This window comes from Pseudovirgaria hyperparasitica (genome assembly GCF_010093815.1).
Source record: "Pseudovirgaria hyperparasitica strain CBS 121739 unplaced genomic scaffold EJ05scaffold_1, whole genome shotgun sequence".
NCBI classification, from domain to species: Eukaryota; Fungi; Ascomycota; class Dothideomycetes; order Acrospermales; family Acrospermaceae; genus Pseudovirgaria; species Pseudovirgaria hyperparasitica.
Window position 1 is genome coordinate 1,873,840 of NW_022985549.1, and position 19,122 is coordinate 1,892,961.

General features: G+C 52.3%; 6 protein-coding genes across 6 annotated transcripts; 2 read left to right on the forward strand and 4 right to left on the reverse strand.

The window, feature by feature from the left end:
* Positions 1-85: 85 nt before the first annotated feature.
* Positions 86-1,182, reverse strand: EJ05DRAFT_506698 (TIP41-domain-containing protein; the record flags this gene model as incomplete). The annotated part of the gene is made up of 2 exons (XM_033747849.1): positions 86-629; positions 824-1,182. 2 exons carry the CDS (start codon positions 1,180-1,182, stop codon positions 86-88), a joined length of 903 nt encoding a protein of 300 aa, XP_033605510.1.
* Positions 1,183-1,696: 514 nt separating this feature from the next.
* On the forward strand, positions 1,697-2,991 carry EJ05DRAFT_491196 (serine/threonine-protein kinase-like protein; the record flags this gene model as incomplete). The annotated part of the gene is made up of 2 exons (XM_033745960.1): positions 1,697-1,804; positions 1,855-2,991. The coding sequence occupies 2 exons, from the start codon at positions 1,697-1,699 to the stop codon at positions 2,989-2,991; spliced, it is 1,245 nt and encodes a 414-aa protein (XP_033605511.1).
* Positions 2,992-3,927: 936 nt separating this feature from the next.
* On the reverse strand, positions 3,928-5,692 carry EJ05DRAFT_24329 (kinase-like protein). Its single transcript, XM_033740081.1, has one exon. The coding sequence runs from the start codon at positions 5,378-5,380 to the stop codon at positions 3,974-3,976; it is 1,407 nt and encodes a 468-aa protein (XP_033605512.1). The 5' UTR covers positions 5,381-5,692; the 3' UTR covers positions 3,928-3,973.
* A 229-nt stretch (positions 5,693-5,921) lies between these two features.
* EJ05DRAFT_472002 (mitochondrial inner membrane protease atp23) lies at positions 5,922-6,763 on the forward strand. The gene is made up of 2 exons (XM_033743088.1): positions 5,922-6,442; positions 6,524-6,763. The coding sequence occupies exons 1-2, from the start codon at positions 5,936-5,938 to the stop codon at positions 6,749-6,751; spliced, it is 735 nt and encodes a 244-aa protein (XP_033605513.1). The 5' UTR covers positions 5,922-5,935; the 3' UTR covers positions 6,752-6,763.
* Positions 6,764-7,151: 388 nt separating this feature from the next.
* Positions 7,152-10,616, reverse strand: EJ05DRAFT_459899 (PigN-domain-containing protein; the record flags this gene model as incomplete). The annotated part of the gene is made up of 5 exons (XM_033742588.1): positions 10,259-10,616; positions 8,622-10,186; positions 8,384-8,571; positions 8,082-8,332; positions 7,152-8,029 (listed from the first exon to the last, which is right to left on the reverse strand). The coding sequence occupies exons 1-5, from the start codon at positions 10,437-10,439 to the stop codon at positions 7,152-7,154; spliced, it is 3,063 nt and encodes a 1,020-aa protein (XP_033605514.1). The 5' UTR covers positions 10,440-10,616.
* Positions 10,617-17,646: 7,030 nt separating this feature from the next.
* Positions 17,647-19,063, reverse strand: EJ05DRAFT_534486 (uncharacterized protein; the record flags this gene model as incomplete). Its single annotated transcript, XM_033749189.1, has 4 exons — positions 17,647-17,938; positions 18,083-18,437; positions 18,610-18,984; positions 19,033-19,063. The coding sequence occupies 4 exons, from the start codon at positions 19,061-19,063 to the stop codon at positions 17,842-17,844; spliced, it is 858 nt and encodes a 285-aa protein (XP_033605515.1). The 3' UTR covers positions 17,647-17,841.
* Positions 19,064-19,122: the final 59 nt, after the last annotated feature.

Below are 19,122 nucleotides of genomic sequence, written 5' to 3' on the forward strand. Positions count from 1 at the left end.
ATCGTTTACCATCGGGTGCAACACGCTCCTCTGAAGCCTCATGGGCAATGAATGGCGATATCTTCGACCCCCGGGTACGCCGCCCTCACTTCACCTTTACGCCGTCCAGCTTCCTCTCGACGACTTTTACCAAGTCCATCTGCACCAGCTCATTCGGATCGCGCATGACGCTCAACGCGCGCGCGTCCGCGACGCCCTGCCTCCTCAGACCCTCCCTTACCTTGCTATACTCTTCTTCCCTAGCGCAGTACTCGCGTATGACGACGCCGGTTTCAAACTCGATATACACTCTGGTGTCGCGAATGCGGAACAGGACGTCGTCTAAGCGCATGAAAAAGCGTGCTAGGATGAGCAGTCGCTGGGGCATGACGCGGAGTTTGACGGTGTAGAAGGAGATGCCGTTGTCGGCGAGCTCGTCTTCGTAGAGGGGTACTTCGTCGAAGAGGAGGATGGGGTCTCGGCGGGCGAGCAGATGGAGTGGGAGAGGGGTATCTGTTGTGGAGAATGTTGGTGGTGGTGAGGGACGAGTGGTCGGGGACGCAGGGGATGGCGAGGATCCGGCGTAGTCGGTGGTGTACGACCAGTCGAAAGGCTTGATGACTTCCTTGATATCCGAGGAATGGTGTTGCCTGTGACGTACACACAAATTAACAAGATGGACGCAAGGCAAAGTGGTGTGTCAGCGCAGCCCAATACACGATACTCAGCCCTCCGCATTGAAGCTCCAAACGGCAGTCCCATCCTGGAGGAGCCCGACGGAGCGTCATCGTACATTAACGCACTGCCAGTGGCGCGTGGGCGTGTAGAGCGAATTAGCACTCACCGATTCTCCTGCCACTCACGAGAATAGGCAACTTTCAGCATCGACTTGTCGGTTTTGTCCACTCTGTCCAGCGCGTCGCCGGCGTTAAACTCGATGGCCCAGCCGCTGACCGGATGCTCCACGCGCACGTAGTTGTCGCCAAAGATCATCTCAGGGATTGCAATGCCCAGGCGTTCGGCCAGCTTCTCGATCGGGTCTGCCTTGAGGATGGGCAGCTTGCGCGTGGATATCGTGAAGCCATGCTGCGATATGGACTTTACGGCGGGGGACTGTGGGGTGGGCAACTGGGTGTCTGGCGGCGGGAGAGAGACGGAGGGGCTCGGGGACAAGGCCGAAGCGGTATCGGCGGTGGTCGTCATTATTGGGCGATCCTCTCTACAGCCAGATCGACAGTGCCGTGAGCTTTACAGGCGTTGTGTGGTGCAAAGAAAGAGAAAAAGAATGATGGTGAAGGAGGAGACTCATATCATGGTTTTTAGCGGCTCAGGGCCACAATCTTAGGCTGAATTCAGGCATCGATCATAGTTCAATCCAGCGGGGGGTGCAGGTGGTGCGTGCGCCTGCCGGGTTGTTGGTTGTTGTTGCCCTGCGCTACGTGCGACGTCGCTGGCCCAGTCAACAATACTAAACCTGCATGCTCGCTCATTCACTCACTCCAGCTCCCCCTCCCTCTCTCCCTCTGACGCACTCATTCACAGAGCCTGGAAAGGACCCGAGTTGCAACCTTTGCTCCTTCTCAACAACTTTACTTTACGATAAACCACCCATCCCCTCAGACACGTTCTGCGACAGCACTGCTTGTCGCCCTAATTTGTCCTTTCTACCTACATTACTCCATCTCTTGTTTCTTTGCGCCATATAGCTTTATATCAAATGGCGGATACAAGATCCCTGGAAGATCGTTTTGAACGAATCACTGTTACTGACGAGAATGATGGCGGCTATATTACTCAGACGACCACGTACCACCATAAGTCGAAGGTAGACTCGCAATAGTGTAGCATTGTATAAGTCACTGCTAACAAGTCCAGGGCTCTCTCTCACACGCAATGAACCTCACTGGATTGGGCCAACCAACGAACCCGAACCGTATGAAGTTACCTCTACAACGCCCGCCCACCCAGAGTCAACCCAAATCTGTCACGACAACAATTACGAAAGTCACCACCGTACCGACGCATCCACCGAGCAATCCATACCATGACTCGTTCGCCAGCTCAGGTGTCTCGCTGTCATCACGCTCCTCGGATGAGATGACCGTTGCACAAGTCGCCAGACAATCCATGTACAACCCCTTCCCTCCAAACAAGAAATGGCACCTCAGCATGTTCGAGATTGGCAAGCCACTCGGCAAAGGCAAATTCGGAAGAGTCTATCTCGCGAAGGAAAAGGCTACGGGCTTCGTCTGTGCTCTTAAGGTCCTGCACAAATCAGAAATTTCGCAAGGCAAAGTCGAAAAGCAAGTGCGCCGCGAAGTCGAGATTCAATCTAATCTCTGCCACCCCAATGTTCTCAAGATGTTTGGCCACTTTCACGACTCCAAGCGCATATTTCTCATAATCGAATTCGCCGCCAGAGGCGAGCTCTATAAGCACCTCCGCGCCGAGCAGCGCTTCGCTGAACCCAAGGCCGCAAATTACATCGCACAGATGGCTTCCGCACTCAAATATTTGCACCACAAACACATCATGCACCGCGATATCAAGCCCGAGAACATCCTGGTCGGTATCCATGGCGAGATCAAGATTTCAGACTTCGGGTGGTCCGTCCACGCGCCCAACAACCGCCGCAATACCATGTGTGGCACACTCGACTATCTGCCTCCAGAGATGATCAAGGGCACCGACGGCTACTCCGAGAAAGTCGATCTCTGGTCGCTAGGTGTACTTACCTACGAATTCCTTGTCGGCGAAGCGCCCTTTGAAGACGCGCCTATGATGACGCACAAACGCATCCAGCGCTGCGACATGACAATTCCGTCCTTCATATCCTCAGATGCGCGGGATCTGATCAGAAAACTGCTACAGGTAGATCCTGAGAAGCGGATTACCTTGGATGAGATAGAACGGCATCCGTGGATCGTGAAGCATGTAACCACCAGCGCGAGAGCGTATGATCGTGGGAGCAACAGCAGTCGTGGCAGTGCGAGTAGTGGGAGTGAGTCGTGACGGATAGTGAGGAGTCAACCACGACAGACCGTTGGGACATCTGCTAGGAGCGCGCCCGCGTCGGCCAGAAGCCCGCAGCAGGTTGTCAGGAGTCCACATCAGCTTGTCAGGAGCCCGCAGCAGGTTGTCAGAAGCCCTCAACAAGTTATCAGAAGCCCGCAGCAGCCTATCAGAAAGCCGCATAGTGCCACAAGTCCGCGTACAGTGGTGCAGCAGGTTGTGACAAGCTACAAATACGGTGTCTAATCAACAAAACGCACCGAGCATATTGTTCCTAGTACTTTCGCTTCTAGCGGTCTGGTGGTGGTATGATCTGGTGTGATTTGAACGTAGTAACGATGCCGTCTGTTGGCACATGGGTGTTTTATTTCTTCTTTGGCTTTCGGTATATATCATGGTATATGAGTTGTTTTTCTGGGTCTGGGCGAGGCGTTTACCGGGCATTGCTTAAAACACTTTCATGGACTTTCAAAACGATTGTTGTGATGGAGCTATCGTAGCATACGCGGTGCACATTTGGTTGGCATCAGAAACGGGAATACATCTTATTGGCATCATCATTTGAGGTGTATTCTTGTGTGATATGTTGCCTCTATCGTCCCTGACGACTCGTCTCTTTGCGCGGTGGCGAAACGTTCACACTATAGGCAACTGTCTGAGGATATCTTAGATGTATCTGGACGTCTTTATACAATCGCGTATTGATACACTCAACTTTGTGTAGTGCATGGGCTCATCTGTTTGGACACGCCAGTGCAGGAAGATTGGACGCGGTCCGTCTGTGAATTCGGTATTCCAGGCTGCAGATCCCGATCCTTGCCGCCATTCGAATTGCTCCTTGAAGAAGACAAAACATCCAATCGTAAACGAGCCCCAGCTATCCGAATAGATCTCAAAGGGATGTTGTGAAAGCACACGTTGTGGCTCACGACAGCTAGGGTGCTGCGATCATAAATCAACTTGTGGGGTTCCCTTGTGCCTGTCATGATGGACTGAACATTAACTGTGGGACGCTTACCAGAAAACATATTACTTTATCAATGACATCTGGATTAGATGGCCACAGGAAGAAACACCACTTGAACCGGGTTTCACCGGGGCGGTCTTCGTACGAATTCCCGTAGGTAATGGTTAGGTCCTCCATTTCTTTGACTTGTCCAAATTTCGACCAGATGTGGATTGGGGCGCAACAAGTCTGGCACAGTTTTGTAGGTCCTACTATCTCGTCTAGTAGTTGCAGGTTGGCGTTCAAGTGCTTGATACCTGGTCGAGATGGTGGCTGATGACGCAGCATCATCCGCACATCAGTCATCAAGAACGTGTCTCGTAGAGAGTTCAGAGCTATGACGTTGAACCAGTTCACGATATGATCTAGATTGGCATGGAATGATCGGTCTCTGGCTGGCCTGAGAGCTTCCAACTCTTTCAAAGAATAGCCGTTACAGATACCGACAATCTCCAAGATGATGCATCCAAAGGAGAACATTTCCGCCGACCTACCAGCACCCTCGTACGCCGCAACTTCCGGGGCAAAGTATTTCGGAGTGCCACGTTCGCCACCTTCCGTAACACTTTCGGCATCTGTCGAGAAGTCCGACGAGGTGCCAAAATCGGTCAGCCAAAGCCTGCCGTCCTGGCCGAGTAGGATATTTGCTGGTTTCAAGTCCTTGTGCTTGATTTTATTATCGTGCAAGTACGCAATTGCGGAAGCTGTGCAGCCAATAGTGTTGTATAGTCGAGTAGATATCGAGTCCTGGTTAGGCGTGTCTTCACATAGAAGATGAGATATTCGAAGTCTGGATAGGGCATACTGACTAGCGTCGTGTCCGTCACTGTCTTCATGGTACAGATGGTCAACATCTTCCATGAACGAGGCTAGGTCGCAGGTAGCGACCGGGTACAGTAAAAGTCCAACGATAGGCCCTTTCGTATAGGTTCCGACCAATTGGATGATGTGACGATGCCGCAATTTCTTCAAAATGTCAATTTCTTTTCTTTCCCTGTCACCCAGTTGTCTTCTGGTGAATTTGCGTTTCCAGGCGATTGCTTTGCCTTGAACTACAGTCTCATACACGCCGCCGTGGACGCCGTGCCCCAGAAGCCTTCCTTCGACCAACGGAACCTTCTCCTCCCGCGTAAATTCAACATGAGAGCTTCCTCGGTCGCACCAGTCCCAATCGTATGTAGTCGGTTGGAGGTCCGGCGGCGGTGAGCAGTTTGTATGGTACTTATGATACTCGAAATATTGATACACACCCGGTATAGACACCCGAGGACTCGCATCACCATGCCCGTTCATAGCACTGACACTCTGACGCGCGATTACAGGACTTGAGATTCCAGTGGAGTCCTTCAGGTCATCGAGACCAGCATCCCAGCCCCAAGACATGTTGTCCAGGCTTTGAGCAGGTCAAGACACGCTTGGTACAACACAAGAGGTACAAGTTCAATGATGGGAGCGTGAGCAGCCTCTCGAAGAAGAGTGAGAAGGCTGTCATCGCGTCTCGCTGCATTCTGCATTCAAGTCACAGCCTCGCTGCTCAGCGGCGGGCGCACGCAGGTGATTCGCTGGCTGCAACGCCAATCCTCCATTTATGGGGCCACATGCTGTTAGGGAAGGTCGTACTTTGATGCATAGCATCCGGGACCATGACAATGGACTGTTGGGCGCAGTCTTGGGAAAGTAAGGACATGGAAGGAAACAAGGTGAATTGAAGCTACTATACACTACGGAGGAAGTAATAGATCTTAGCATAAGTGTGCACGGCCGGTGTTTCCACGTACAGAAGGAACGTACCAGGCCCGTGCGCAAATTTCCATCCGACGTCAGTATCGCGAACGAACCCAGAAACCTCAATCACAACCTCCATCCCATATCGAATCCGATCCACCACCTCCTCTCTCTCTCTCTCTCTCTCTCTCTCTCTCTCTCACAAAATCCACAATGTCCACAACCACCACAGACACACCCGCCCCCCAACAACCCGCCTCACCCCCTCCCTCCACCCCAACAGACGCCTCCCAACTAAACACCTACTACACCTGGAGCACCTTCTTCAACATCCTCCTCTCCCGCTCCACGCCCACGGAAACAGCCTCCTACTTCGCCGCGCGCGACCTCGCCAACGAAGCCAGCGACTGCGCCCGCTGCACCCAAACCGTCACCTCGCTCTTCAAAACCTCGCCCATCGTGCGCTTCCTCCGCGACGAAACGCGCGCCCTCAGTGGCGGCCGCCACAGCGAAATTGGCCCCGCGCAGATCCACTGTCGCCGCTGTACCACGCGGCAGAGCGGCGGGTTCGACATGGACTATGGGATTCTGCTGTGTGCGAATCATCTGCAGAGTAGGGCGCAGACGGAGGATACGCTGGCGCATGAGCTGGTACATGCGTATGATCATTTGCGGTTTGATGTGCAGAGGACGGACTTGAGGCATCAGGCTTGTACGGAGGTGGGTTTTGTGCTTGCTGTCTAGCCTATATACATATACCCACAATCCCCCGTCACCACCTACTAACATACAACTGTATAGATCCGCGCCTCCACACTCTCCGGCGAGTGCCGCTTCACACGCGAGTTCTTCGGTCGTCGGCAGTGGAAGGTCACGCAGCAGCTGCAGGAATGCGTGCGGCGGCGCGCCACGCTCTCGCTCATGCATAGGCCTGAATGTAAAGATGAGGCGCATGCCAGTCGGATAGTGAATGAGGTGTGGGAGAGCTGTTTCCGCGATACGAGGCCGTTTGATGAGATATATCGGTAGTATGGAGGGGGGGACCGGGAGGGGAGATGAAAATTAGGAACAGGGGAAGGGGGAAGGGGGAAGGGATCCAGAGGAAATGAGATGTAGATGTGTGTATAGATGTGTGTAGAGATATGTATATATATACCCAAGCATAGACGAGTACTCCACGGACGGGCATCAAGCCTATGTAGCTGTATGTACAACAAATACTGTATAAAAATATTCCTCTCATCATGCTCACAAGTACACATAATCACACATAAACATATACTGCATGCATTCCTGGTGTCACATCACATCACATCACATCGCATCAAGAGACGAGCACAGTCAAAAGACATTATATATATACAAAGATATACATGCAATCTAATCTAATATAATCTATACCTAACATATCATCCCTACGTGCTATCCATTACTGATTCTTCGCAGTCTTACCACTCCCATTCGCCCGTCGAACAGTATCCGTACCTTTTGACAGAGTGGAATTTCCATTTCCATTTCCATTCCTACTCCCATCAACACCATCCTCCTTCCCACTCCCACTCTCATCCCCCTTCCCATCCCCACCGTCACCCTCAAACCCCACCCCCCTCACAAGAACCCCACTCCCACCCTCCAACCCCGCCACAAAAACCCCCAACGCACTAACAATACAAAACCGACTAATCGACGTGCCAATCTCCAACCAACTACCCTCGTCCCTCACCATCCAGAAGAACCTGACCGTCAGCCAGTCCGCCGCCGCCACAACGCCCATAAAAAGCGCACTGGGCGCAACACCAAGCCGCTTATTGAGAATACCGAGGTTTGCGGAAATCAGGGCAAAGGGGATCAGGATTTTGTACATGAGCAGGGCGCCCTGGGAGAAGGGGTCGAAGATGGGGATGAGGCGGTAGACGGCGTCGAGGGAGAAGGAGGAGATGGATGCGATGTTGCCGGTGGAGAAGAAGGCGGATTGGAGGAGGTAGAGGAAGAAGAGGGAGGTGCGGAAGTCGGCGAGGGTGAGGGGGCGGTAGGGGGTGGTCTGGTTCGTTTTCGATGGTGATGGCGATGATGATTTTGATGATTGTTGGGGTTTGGTGGTTGCGGCGTGGGTGAGGAGGTGGATGTGGTGCTCCATGCGCACCCAGGTGAAGACGGTGAGGCTGAAGGCGAGATAGAAGAGGCCCTCGTAGGAGATTGTGAGGATGATGAAGGAAGGAGCGAAGGCGAGGAAGAGCACGGCGAGGCGGTGGATGTAGTGGCTGTTTGGACGGAGGCCGTGGAGGAAGGGCACGGCGAGGGATGCGACTATTCTTTCATGAGCGGAGTACTATATATGAGAAAGGAAAGTAGAGCTTACGGAGCGTGATCCATCCAACGACCTGCGTCCCGAGCGGGAGACCTGTCTTCGCTTGTATCGATTCCGAACTAGACTTTGTGACGAATATGGCGAGGACAATCAGTCCCACTTGCGCGCCCAGAATCGACCTGGCCAAGGAGTCGTCTTTTCCTTGCGCAGGCTGGCTCCTCGACCTCGAATCGGCCAGTAAGTTCTTCTCGAAGATTACATAGAACGCGCCGACGATGAACATGAGATACCCTCCCAGCAATCTTTTCAACAATTAGCAGACTCTAAAATTCCTCTTTCGATCGCAGACTTACACTAGATTAAGATTTTCCACCTTGTTCGCAGGTAGTAAAGTGAATAGGCTCATGGAGCCACAGGCCAGAGCCCAGGTGGCAACAAGAACCTTGTTATCTGTCAAGAACCGCTTCCCATAGAACGCCGGCCATGCAATCGCTAGAAGATAGCAAACAGTATAGATCTCTCGATGAAAGTAACTTTGAACCTAGTCAACATCAGAAAACAACACAGCATCCTAAGCACAGCCACACTCACCAATCCCTCCAACACTGCGATGAAAGCCAGCGTTTTGGCGGCAAAGGATATATAGTCCTGAGACGACGCGAGATGGCCAAGCAGAACTTCCTTTCCTTTGATCAATGCCCCACGTCGTGCAAACACCTCTTCCCAGAACCCGACTGGAAAGATGGCATAAAAGTAATATCTCCACGAAGATCGCTGAAATAGTAATAGCGAATAAATAGCGACAAGTGCCGAGGAGAAAGCAATGGTGCTGGGCATGGTACGATTTGTTGCCGTCTTTCCACCCAGCACATGGAGGTCGATCATGGTAGTGATGGCGAAAGCGATCCAGCCGAAATATCCCAAGGTAATCAACACGCGCAGGAAGAGCCAGTCGTACGTCTGGAGATACCGCATCCCAGCCAAACCGGCGGCTATCATATCACGGCTCTGCTGTATCGCAGAAGCAAAGTCGTCAGAGTCAATCGCATTCCGGATAGACGCTATGCGATGATCGACCGAATGCTCCTCGTCTCCAAGGCCGGGATAGGGCTTGTATCGCAAGAGCTGCGCGCTCTTCTGCTCTTCCTTGACGCGGTACATCTCCATCACTCCCTGTGCGTTCACAAGCATGGCTTCTGCTTTCGATCTCTCGTCTGCATCGATGTACTCCAGAGGAAGCTCACCAACCGAATTGACGGGGAAGTCAATGCCACCCAGATATGCCATCAAGGCCGCGATATCAGCCTGCGCGACATCGTGTCGCTGGACTTGATCAAGACCCCAGTCTGACGAGAACCCGTCCTCATGCCCCAGTGCAACGCCCTCTGCTTTCAACGGTTTCGCGACTCCTGAGCCCCAGACAATCAGAGGCGTCCTAGTATTGTCCGGATGCCCGTCTCCATGGCTACCCCAGTCACTCATGCCATGATCTGCCGTGAAGACAAAAGCCGTCTTCCCATCGCCATAAAAGTCATCAATCAGCTCAGTAATCTCTTTCACACCCTGATCCACAACCTTGATATTATTCAGATACTCCTTCGAATACGGTCTGTACGCATGGCCATTCGTATCCAGGCCCAGCAAATGCAAAAAGAAGACATTCTTCTCCTGCCTAAGCTCCGCATCCAGCGTCGCATTCGTCTTCGCGTTCGCAAACATCTCCTTCACCTTGTCAAAGACCCAAACATCCAGCTCCAGCGCATCGGCCGTAAAGTCCTCCGCCTCATGTCCGTACGTGTCCCCGTCAACCCTTCCCGGCACCGCGCCTTGCACAAACATGGGCAGAATGTCCGGACTCCCCCAACTCCACGTATGGCGGCTGCGGTTGAACACGCTGTCAAAGTTGACTGGGTTCAGCTTCCACCCCGTCGTCACCGCGGACACGTCTTCGTACAGGCCCGCGATGAGCGCAACATGGCCCGGGCGCGACTCTGTCGGAACTCTCGTATGTGACACGCCAAACGTGCCATGTTCAAGTACACGAGAACGTAGATACGGTGCAAGCGGACGTGGCACCAGCGCGTCTGGGGAGGAAGGGTCAGAGGACGAAGGGTCCGGGAACGATTGAAAGGCCTTGTCAGCGCGAAGTCCGTCACCTATAGCACACGCACACAGTCAGTCATTGCACAATCAACACCCAGAAGTACGTTCAGTTGAGTAGTACCTACCAACAAAAAGCACCACTCTCTTCGCCGGAGCAGTCTTGCCCAGTTCCTTCCAATCCACACCATACGCCTTCATGCCCGTGACAATTGGACTGACAAAATATATATCAAAGATGGAATATATGTAGATCAAGTGGAATACCACCGCGATAGCGAGGAACGCACCACGAGTGATGCGCGCCATGCTTGCTACCGGGGGTCTGCGGAGGAGCTGTGAGATTCGCGCGGGAATACAAAAGGCAAACGAGCGGGTTGGACGTGTGAGAGAGTGAGAGACTGCGCTGGCGAAGTATGAGCATGAAAGACGACACGAAAGACAGGAGAAAGATCATGGGATGTGCAAGACATCTGTGATGCAATATTATTTGGATGCCAAGCCCTACAATGATGGAGTGCGGCGGACGGGACGCGCAGGAGCCCAGCGCGCCCCACGTTTTCGGGTCGCCCCTGACTTGGACTGCTGCGCGTACTTCCAACATGAGCCAAGTGCTTTTGGGCGAATAGGAGGCTTTCAAATACCCACACGAAAGTGTCGATCTCTCATATCGCCTACGACATGCACTTGATCAGTGTTCACGCATACTTGGAAAGTTTATCAAAAACAGTAGTCTCTTCAAAGTCTTCTAGCTATGTACCTTCACGAACTTTCACCGAGGTGAGGAGAGCACTACTCCAACATCTCCTGATATCCCACATACCCAGTGATAATGTGGTTCTCGCGTCATCCCCACGCGTGCGCACTTTCTTCACCAAACAGGAGAATAAAACAAGTCTAGTAATCAGCCACTGCTCCGAAGAGCACGGTAGAAAAGGTATCTTGCGAAACGAAGAGCAATAAAAAAAAGGTTTGACAGGTCAAGATTGAACACCCCGTCGGTCGATAGGGGAGGGTCGGTTGAAAAGGTATCGTGGTAAAGGACAGCCGGGCAAAGAGAAGGCATGCCCCTGAAATAGGAAATCAAGAAGGCGTCAGACGGACATGGTTGGTGTATATGCGAAAAATAAGCTCGAGGCTATGTGGTAGATTGTGGCACGTAGGCCAGATATCCAGGTAGATAATGGAATATGCTGTTAGACACCGCATAGTGTCGTCCGCTGGAGGTTGTTGTCAAAGAGCCAAGCCAGGTAAATGAAGAGAGTTTTAGATTTGAGAAGCAAATAGTGACCAGAATATCCAAAACAGCGCCACGAAAAGCGCTCCCGTCAGTCGCGTAGAATACATAACGTTCGTATCGTTGGAGAAGACCACGCCTCAGATACTGCACGTCGGATGCGAGTTGGTATCTCAGTTCCATCCGAGTGAGTTCTCAGCCGCGACTGGTGCCGAAATCTGCGCAGTGCGCACGCTGCGCTCGTTGGTGCTATTGCTATTGTCGCTGTTGCGACTATCGCGGCCATCGACAAATGGATCATCAGGTTGGTTGTGGGCACCAGACATCCATGCCGGTGTGACGCCGTTGTAAGCCATCTCACTGTTGCTGCGTTGGCTGCTGTCGACCGAGCTGTTGCGATTGTGGCCTCGCATGGCACGCTTCTTCTTGTAACGACGGGCAATGAAGAACATGGCAGCACCGTAGGCAGCAACACCTCCAATGGCAGCGAAAGCAATGCCGACACTGCTTGCAACGACAGGAGACTTGGAACCAGCACCTCCGTCCATGGTCCCACTATCGTCACCAGTGCCGGAAGGGTTGGTAGGGTCTGCGCTGTAAGGGTTGTTCGGGCTACCGCTGTCCGGAAGTTCTCCAGCTTGCAGTGGGATCGCAGTATTGATGACGTTCATTAGGTCCGCGACAGGCTGCACATCGTTACTGTAAAGAGCCGACCTGGGTGTGTGAAGATCAATGTTTAGCTTGTCAAACATGTCACTTGGAATGTAGAACATGACCAAGGTCGTAACGTAGCCCATAGTACCGGTGGTGTCGTAAGGTCGGATAGAGTTCATAACGACTTGACCGTCCTTAAGCTTCAAACCATCTTTAACACCCTGTCCGAGGAAGGAGAAGATCTGCATCGGTGACTCCGAGTTCCGTACTACGAATGGATAGTTCAGTTCTCGTTTGAACCCAATCTGAACCAGTGTCGAGTTTGCTGGAGGAGTCGCCATACCGCCAGGAGGCTGAATGACTTTGGGCATTTCGGTTGGGATTCCAGAGGGAGTTGGAACGGGCTCGGTTCCGGAAGGCGTCGGGTCCATCCAGATTGAAGTCTCGATGATCTGAGAGGTCAACGAGTTGGTACCGACGGGTGTTTGGGTCAAGACAAAAGTGGGTTGGGCGGTAGTGGCAGGTGGCTCGGAAGGAGTAGCTTCGGAGGGAGTAGCTCCGGTAGTGTAAGCTCCTGTTGGGGTCGCTTCAGTTGGGAGGCTGTCGGACGGAGTGGCCTTTGAAGGAGTTGCCCCGGAGGGTGTAGCGTCCGTTGGGCTGGCTCCAGTGGGAGTGGCATCAGATGGCGTGGCGTCCGATGGTGTAGCCACACTCGTGCCAGGAGTGGGAACTCCGGTGGGAACATCACTGACTCCAGTGGACGGGCCAGTAATGCCAGGCGTAGGGGTGCCACCGGTGATTGGTGTCAGTAAACTCGTGAGTCCGGAGACGATTGATGGGATCAGACCGCCGTCAGAGGTTGGGGTAGGAGAAGTGCCAGTCTCGGGGTTTGTGTAGTCGGCTGTTGGCGATGGGCTGCCTGGAAGAAGGGTGTCCAGAATCGAGCTCAAACCAGGAATGAGACCGGAAGGTGCTTGACTTGGTTCTGTTCCGATTGCAGAACTGAGGCCGACCGTGATGTCGCCGGAAGTAGGTACAGGCTCTGGGGTGGGAGTCGGCGTCAGAATTGGAGTCAAGATTGGACTCAGAATAGGGTCTAGAAGGCCACTATCCTCTGGGGTCGGCGAAGGGGTTGCGTAAGAAGCCGGGACTCCTCCAGTCGTTCCTACATCTGTAGGAATAGGCGTGGCAATTGGCGTCTCGACAGGCGTCTCTGCAGTTGACGGCTGTGGTAAAAGGTTCGTCAATATAGGATCAAGGAGGCCGGCTGATGACTGAGCTGGTGTCTCGACTGGAGTTTCTCCGCCATCAGATGAGACGGGTGCTGTGGTCGGGGTGAGAGGGCTCTCTGGGACACCACCGGTTGATCCGACGCTGCTACTAGGGGTTGGTTTGGGCAGAAGGGGCGAAAGAACAGGGCCGAGTAGACCACCGTCTGATTGTGACGACGGTGCCTCTCCACCGGACGACGACGGCTGCTGAGAGCCTGAAGGGGCGTCCGAGGGAGAATCGGAAGGGTTGTTTGAGGGTTTATCAGAAGGAGTGTTGGAGGGCTCATCAGGATTGAGATTTAGCAGATCAGACAAAAAGCCGCCTCCAGTTTGCCGCGTGGTGACCTCTGGTGAGGTAGATGGATAGGCCACGGCGGGCTCGGTCACGTTTGGAAACTGACGTTTGACATGCCTCGGGAAGTAGTACCGTGGTTGAGCAGCGGTGTTGACAGCGGGGGCAGCTTCGGCCGTGGTCAGAAGTGGACCACAAAGCGTGGCCACGGCGACCGACATGGCCCAAATGGTTGTTGTAGTGCGCATTGTCTAGTAATTAAAATCCTACTATTTTGGTGGTGGTACCGATGAAACGGGTAGGACGGTATAAGTCTGCATGGGTTAGGGTTTTGTGGTGAAAGAAGTCGAACGACGTACCCTTTCAAGTATGGTATAAAAGAGTGAAACTGACGAGTCAGGGAACAATGAGTGGCTCTGATAAAGTGTGTTAGCAGAACTCTCTGGCTGCGCACAATACTGCGCGTCGAATGGATGAGACGTACAGACTGACGGTGCAGCTATGATACCAACGCTTTCCGCGAAAAATGGCGCGCGACGTTACAGGGATCGATTTTCAAGACTACTAGCAACACAACATCGTCCAAGCCGTAGAATGTAATGCGAGTAGGTCTAGAGCAGAGGCTGCGCGATAGTGATGCTCGTTGCAGGCACACAAAGGTCCACGAAGGCTGATGTTCAAAGTTGTGTGGTGTATCCTTGAGGACAAATGACGGGTCGATCAATTGTCTAATTCCAAACACAGCCAGCCAACAAGTACTGCAAGTAATTCTGATACCTTTTTCGCAAGCCAATGCCCCCTCGAACTGTGGTATCGATTGCGGATTGTAGGAAGAAAGCGAAGCGGAGATGGCGAGCGTTGGACAATCGACCGAAATGAACGGCAGTCGGTTTCCTCGGCGAATTAAAGAATGGCAGTCCGATCAAGAAAACCTCCACGATAGATGTCGCAAAAGATCGAGAGGAACTGAAAGGTATCGCAACGATGCAAAGAGTGGCAGATGTTTTGAGCTTAACGAATGTGGGCCAGCGATTGAGTTGAGAGAAGACGCTGGAGGAGGAGGAGTAGGAGAAGGAGAAGGAAGAGGAGGCTCGAACGGCAGACTGGAGGCACTATAGGGAAAAAGCGAATGCAGTCGAAGCGGGAGAGGCTTAGTTAGTATCGAGCAGCTCAGTCGGGGCGGAATGGCGGAGGTAGAGGATGAAGGTAGTGAGAAAGGTAAGATGGCGGCGTAGTAGGAAGCGGAAGAGGAAAAGGGACAGCGGTAGTAGCAAGGTGGAGGTAGTAGTGTGGTGGTAGTATGTAGGGAGCGCAGGTAAGTGACAAGACAGGAACGGGCAGTAGTGAGCAGTGGGTTGAGATGAGAATTCTTCTTTTGGGGGGGGGGAGGGGGTGTGCGAGGTGCGAGAGGTGCGAGGGAGGGCGGCGTAGGGAGCAACAGAGGGAACAGCAGAGGGAGCAATACAGTAATTAGCGGGTGGACGGTGGGTAGACGGTAGCAGGACGGCGGGCGTTCCAGCTGCCAAACGACCTCAACTGGGCAAGGCGCGCGTATATGTTAGACTGGCTACCTAGCTAGTGGCTTTTTAAGAAGCAGTCATGGGTTTCCCAACTGGTGGTAGCCAACCCACCTTAGAGAGGAGCCACCTATCACCTTAAGGGCAGATTATCTACTCACCTACAGTACTAAGGTATCATGTAAGGTATACATACATACATATCTACGCAAACACGCCGACTGACAGCACATTTCTCCCTCATCTTCATCGTCAACGTCAACGTCAATGCCCTTACCTATGTGGCCACCATCAATCCCTCTACTGTATCTGTCAATCTTGCAAAGACATGCCATGCTCACCCAACTTCCAATACCAGACTCCCTGCATTAGCTACATACGCCCACAAACAAGGGCAGCCGCACTTGCAACCGCGCGCAGGGATGGTGAGAGCAAAGACAGCAAGCAGAGTCAGAGTCAGAGTTGGATCAGAGTCAGAGTTGGATCAGAGTCAGAGTTGGATCAGAGTCAGAGTTGGATCAGAGTCAGATTAGAGTCAGAGTCAGTCAGTCAGAGTATATTAGCAGACATTCTTCACCTGCAGCTTGCAGACAGACTGTGCCTCTTTATTCCGCGCATGCACGACTCGTTGTTCAATGTCTTCAATCTTTGAAGCCTGAAAGGCATGTTGTTGGAGCTCTGGCCCAGCACTCCTTGCGTGATAGCTCAGCCGCGAGACAACAGATCAATTTGGCTAAAGCAAATTGCACGTCTTAATTAGTATTAGTTAGGACATCGGATGAGCTGGATTTCGCGAGCATGAGGCTGGAACAGGTCAATAGTCTTGTCGACCGTCGAGTTATGCGAGGTGATGGGATGGATGCAAGTAAGTTCGATAGTTCGCAGGCGTCCTGGACGGTCTCGGATTGGGAGCAGTGGACTGGCTCCTTAGACATGCTAGCTCAGGTACAGCCAGCCCGAAAGTAGACTCCAGAATGCATCTGCATCACATCCCCCCAGACATCCACGACCGTCGACGGGCATTTTCCCACGATGCATCCGACTTTAGCCAACATTATAGCCCTCATTCTCCGACCGGTCAGTGGGGCTTTGGGCTTTCTTGCGTGGCATTCGCGGCATATTTTCTTTGTTGGCCGTGGGCGTCTCGCTGTTCAGTGACTAAACAATCAACATCATCTGGCGTACAACACAACACTGGGCATTTCCTCTCTCCTCATCATGACAGATATGCTGAATACCTATGACAGATGGATGTGCGCCATACTTATTTTTGTGGAGGAGGAGCAGCAGTCGGTTTGCGGGCACCGTTGAAGCACGGCGGGGCGGTACAAGGAGGACCCAGGCAGCCCAAAGCAGAGGGGAATAGGGATTCCTGGAGAAGGAGGAAAGGGGAAATCTCATCAACCAACAGCACAGCCAGCAAGTACCCAGCACCACTTGCACTGAGAACCAGGCACAAGGCACCAGGCAGAAGACAAGACAAGACCAAACAAGACTATACAAGGGACGGCCATGTGCAATTTCAGCATCCAATTAATTAAACCTTGGTTCCTGCATCCTTGCCTTGGGTCTGACTGGTTGCATTCGCGTCTGGGCAACTGTCCAAGACTTCCAAGGCGGCGCCAGGGGCCCTGTTTCGCGCCCACAACAAACTGCAAGACTTTGGGGGGGGCTTATTAGCGCAGCCACGCAATATCCCTCCGCCATATCCTGTTGTCACTGTCTACGCGGGCCATCATTCTCACACTCCCTAGCGGACAGTACGTATTTGTTATTCATTGCTGGTTAGTCGCTTTGCGCGTGAAAGTTCGGACAGCTCATCATCATCATATTTGCCACTTTTCCGGCCATGTCATCGAGGGGGAGAGAAGTTAGAACTGAGAAGACTATCCTATCCCCTCTCCTTCTCAGCTGACCAGCCTGTGCCCTGACCACTGGCAGTGAGCGATTGTGTGTGACGCTGGCAGGGGCTGTTGGCTGCTTGTGCTTTGCTTGTGCTTGCGGTCTATTCCAGATTCCAACGTTGCGCTACCGTGGGAGAGAACACACTCCCTGTCCCCAGATGGTTGTCGTACACTGTACACAGAACTGGACACTGGACACTAATTAGGCTGGACACTGTGCTGCTGGTGAGAATCAGTTAATGACCGTCTGTGTCGACTGCTCGGCGTGCCCTTCTGGAACCGTCATCGTCTTGGTCTAGTTCTTCGTCGCCGTCTCCTGACAGAAAGCACTAGAGGCGCTGACATTGCTTAGACTTTGGCTCTCTGGAACTCTGTTTGGTGATGCCAATGAACAAACGGATGAATGAATGAAAGAAGCAATGAATGAATATTCGATCTCGTGGCGGCACAGCATCTAATAATTAATCATATCAGGCTGGCCATCCATTATTATTACCTATTTTCTAGGAACGAACGATTCAAGAAACCTTTTTGCTAGGTATGTACTCTACTCGTGCATCCTCCCTGCTCCGAATAAACTCCCCCGCTACGCCCCCCGTTTCCGGAATCCGCTAAATACTAACTATCTTACTCCCTTACCACCTTCTTGTCTGCCGAAATTAAAATCTCATTTCCAAATTCCTCCTCGTGCGTTCTGCCGATCCCGAGAATGAATCTGTAACATATCAGATTTCCCTCGTTTTGGGTTCTCTGGATCGTCCTTTTCTATTTTTGTGACATGCCTTTAATGGCACATTTTTGGCTGTTTATCGATTGTGCGCGCTTTTTTTGGACGTTCATTTCGCGTCTTTGCGTCGAACAGCTGTTTGTTCACTTTCGCCTTGGCCGTACACCTCTCTCCTCTTACTCTTACCATTCGCGATGTTATTCATGCTTCATCATCATCAAGTCAATCCATTCCATCCATGTTTTCAGAAATTACATACCTCTCATCTCCAAGAGATTAAAAATCAATCAATCCGGCGGTTCGTTCCCACCTTGCCTCCACATCGCTCGAACACCCATCCCCCTACTTACTTCCTCACGCGCCGTTTCAGGATGCTGTAGCGTCCTGCGTACCATGTCGTGCAGACTCGCTCTGTCTCTCTCTCTACTCTGTCTTTCTGTCTCTTGTTCCGCTCTCTAGAGTCTATAGACTCTAGATTCTCGCCTTCTTCTTTGACGTCTAAACGGATCCGTCGCCTCGTGTCACCACCTTCACCACCCCGAGCCAGTATCGGGCTCTTTCCGCGATGTGACGGGCTACTGTACGACATCTCACCTCTTGCGCGCCCGTTCTCGGTCGAGCGAGTGGGCGAACACACAGCTTGTGCTCGCCCAGTTCTTCTTTCATCCATCCCATCCATCCATCCATCCATCCATCCATCCATCCCTAGCCGTTCATTCATACATACATACGTACGTACGTACGTACGACCAGCAATCCGATCCCAACGAACAGAATTACAAAATCGTATCAACCATCACAATCCGCCCGTCTTCATCATCCAGTCATCCATATCTCATCTACGTAAACACATTAAATAACAGCAGTACCACCACACCCCCACAATCAATCCCCCAGCCCCACTCCCTTCGATCATATTCCAGAAGCCACACAACCTGAAACAAGGGGGACCACTTGGCTCTAAATCCCTCGCCCCCGCTATGTATAGTCGCGCAACCTTTCGCAGTTGCGATTGCGTGACTGTGCTGGACTGTGCTGGACTGGACCGGACTTGTGATTGTGATTGTGATTTTGATTGGGTGTGGTGGTGTGTGAACGCTTGCTCTGTGCTGATAGGTGTGTCTTGTGGGTTTATTGGTGTCTTTTGTGTGTCTTTCTGTGTGCTGCTGCCGCTGCTGCTGCTGCTGCTGCTGCTGCGGATACGTGCTGGTGATGCGAAGACTATGGCATGCTCCACCACCCAACTGTGGGCCTTGAGATCAGTCACATTGAAGTTGATAAAACTCATATCTGCGCATACATGTGAAGTCACTTATCCTGCATATCTGCATATCGGTCTGATCTTGATTAGATAAAGACGGTGACCAACGGCTTAGTAGTAGTTTATTCT

Bases quoted from the DNA above. Each gene is read 5' to 3' on its own strand.
- EJ05DRAFT_472002 (XM_033743088.1), top strand. From the start codon at position 5,936: ATGTCCACAACCACCACAGACACACCCGCCCCCCAACAACCCGCCTCA. The intron at 6,443-6,523 runs GTGGGTTTTGTG...ACAACTGTATAG, and splicing joins GGCATCAGGCTTGTACGGAG to ATCCGCGCCTCCACACTCTC.
- EJ05DRAFT_24329 (XM_033740081.1), bottom strand. From the start codon at position 5,380: ATGTCTTGGGGCTGGGATGCTGGTCTCGATGACCTGAAGGACTCCACT.